This window comes from Galeopterus variegatus, unplaced genomic scaffold, assembly GCF_000696425.1.
Source record: "Galeopterus variegatus unplaced genomic scaffold, G_variegatus-3.0.2 Scaffold718, whole genome shotgun sequence".
Taxonomy (NCBI): domain Eukaryota; kingdom Metazoa; phylum Chordata; class Mammalia; order Dermoptera; family Cynocephalidae; genus Galeopterus; species Galeopterus variegatus.
The window spans coordinates 136,114-138,233 of NW_007726829.1; the positions used below are offsets into that span (position 1 = coordinate 136,114).

Sequence of the window (2,120 nt, forward strand, 5' to 3'; positions counted from 1 at the left end):
GGCGGGAGCGCCGCCGCGCTTCCCAAGCGGCGCACTATCGCAGTGCGCCACCGGGCCGGCCGAGATTCATGTAATCTTTTAATTCTATTTTCCCCCGAACTTTCTGAAGTACCCTCATATATTCCCAAGGGTAAAGAAAGTGGGAAGTTAGGTGGGACTTATTATGAGTCAGAATACTGTGGCTCAGGCTGGCCAGTGCCTCACTCGGGAAAGTGTGGTGCTGATAACACTAAGGCCACGGGTTTGGATCCCATATAGGGATGGCCGGTTGGCTCACTGGGTGAGTGTGGTGCTGACAACCCCAAGTCAGGATTAAGATCCCCTTACCAGTCATCTTTAGGAAAAAAAAAAAATACTGTGGCTCAACATTAGTGAACAAAAATGTGTACCTTTCCAAACAGTCTGCAGCTAAACAAGTAAAAACTGGTGTAAGACTGAGAAGGAAGAGACAGTTCTCAACTAGTACCACAGTGCCCACACAAAACTCCTTGCTCATGACATAGCAAAGTCGAAACTGCCCATGATTCAATGTTAAATCTCTAGTGGGACACAGATGACTTGGTGAGGTTAAAGAAATGACAGCAATGACAACTGACATTCAGGTTAAACCTAAATTCCTCAGCCTAGTTCCCAACCACATCTTTCCAAGTAAGAACCTTCCTTCTGTTTCCACCAGGTTGGCTGTCTCTACCACTTGACTTGCTTTCTACTCAAATTACTTCCCCGTCCCAGAATGTAGTTGAAGGAGTTTCATGGCTTCCCATTCATTTAGCATAGCAGTAGGGATGGGGAAAGCAGTGGTCCATGACCCCAAAATTAAGAACTCTTGCCCACTTAACTTACCTTCCTGAAACATCAAATGGAGTAACATACAGCATTTTGTGTCAACAATCATGCAGAGAACCAGAAGGATTAGGTTTTTTAACTCTGATATCATATTTGTGATTTTTATATATCACTGCACTGACAAATCTTTACCCCACCTCCAATCTTCATAAACTAAAAGGTTATACTGTAGTTTCACGAATATCAGCTATTGATTACATACTTCAGAGTTCACTTAACTAGTAGTGGTACAGTATTTTATACTCCTTTGTCATGTTATTTAAAAATACGGATTGCTGTCCCTTGCTTAACTTTAAAAACGAGTACACCAAAGTTCTTTTTGACAGTGGCACTGGCTGACAAGATGCATCTAAAGCTGCTATTCTTTTTTGAAATATATTCCATAGGTTTCAGTCACTTAGTCTAGAACACCTCCTGGATTCCCATATTTAGCAGACATGCCCCCACAAACCTCAGCAGTGAGGTACTCCAGAATTGCAGCACTGTACACGGCAGCAGTGGCACCCACCCTTCCGTGGCTTGTGGTGCGAGTCTTCAAGTGTCTGTGGATGCGGCCCACAGGAAACTGAAAGAGAGACATCTCGGTGGAAGCACTGCAGTGTCCTAACATTGCACCAGTGAGTGTAATAAAAGGCTGAACAGTATGAGTAAAGCATGAATTATAAAAAACGTGGTCACACGTATCAGAAGCCAAATCTATTTGGCAATGTTGTTCTTAAGGCCTGCGTGTATGTCCTGGTAATCAGCCCCAAATCTTTAACTTCTGCATGATATGGAGAGTTTCATTATGTTCATAAAATGAAGAGAAACTATGCTATGCATCATCAACTGCACAGTCAACATGGCATAATGATCATATTTGTATCCTTTACATAATAGCCACATGCGACTTTGAATCTCTGCCACCTTACTTGTACCCAACTCTGTTCTTTCCTCAGTTTCAAGAGGTCACCTGATAACTAAGAAAAATCAATATCATTGTCTCATTGAGACTCTACTTTCTGAGAAACAGGGGTACTTTCTCGTTTCCAAAGTATCCTACCCCACTGTCTGTGCCCTTGACTATCCCCCAGCAACTTTCTTATGGACCTTCCTCACCCTTTCACTGCCCCATTATTAAAACTATTTTTGAGGCCGGCCCGTGGCTCACTCGGGAGAGTGGGGTGCTGGTAGCGCCGAGGCCACAGGTTCGGATCCTATATAGGGATGGCCGGTTCGCTCACTGGCTGAGCGTGGTGCTGACAACACCAAGTCAAGGGTTAAGATCCCCTTAC

At 44.0% G+C, this 2,120-nt stretch overlaps 1 protein-coding gene across 1 annotated transcript in view; it reads right to left on the reverse strand.

Annotated features, from left to right (window-relative positions):
* Positions 1-2,120, reverse strand: part of LOC103589736 (histone H2A.V) — a 15,406-nt gene that overhangs the window by 3,692 nt on the left and 9,594 nt on the right. Inside the window, exon 2 of the mRNA XM_008571778.1 lies at positions 1,298-1,411. Within this exon, the coding sequence (XP_008570000.1) occupies positions 1,298-1,411 (114 nt within the window). The remainder of the gene's footprint in view (positions 1-1,297; positions 1,412-2,120) is intronic.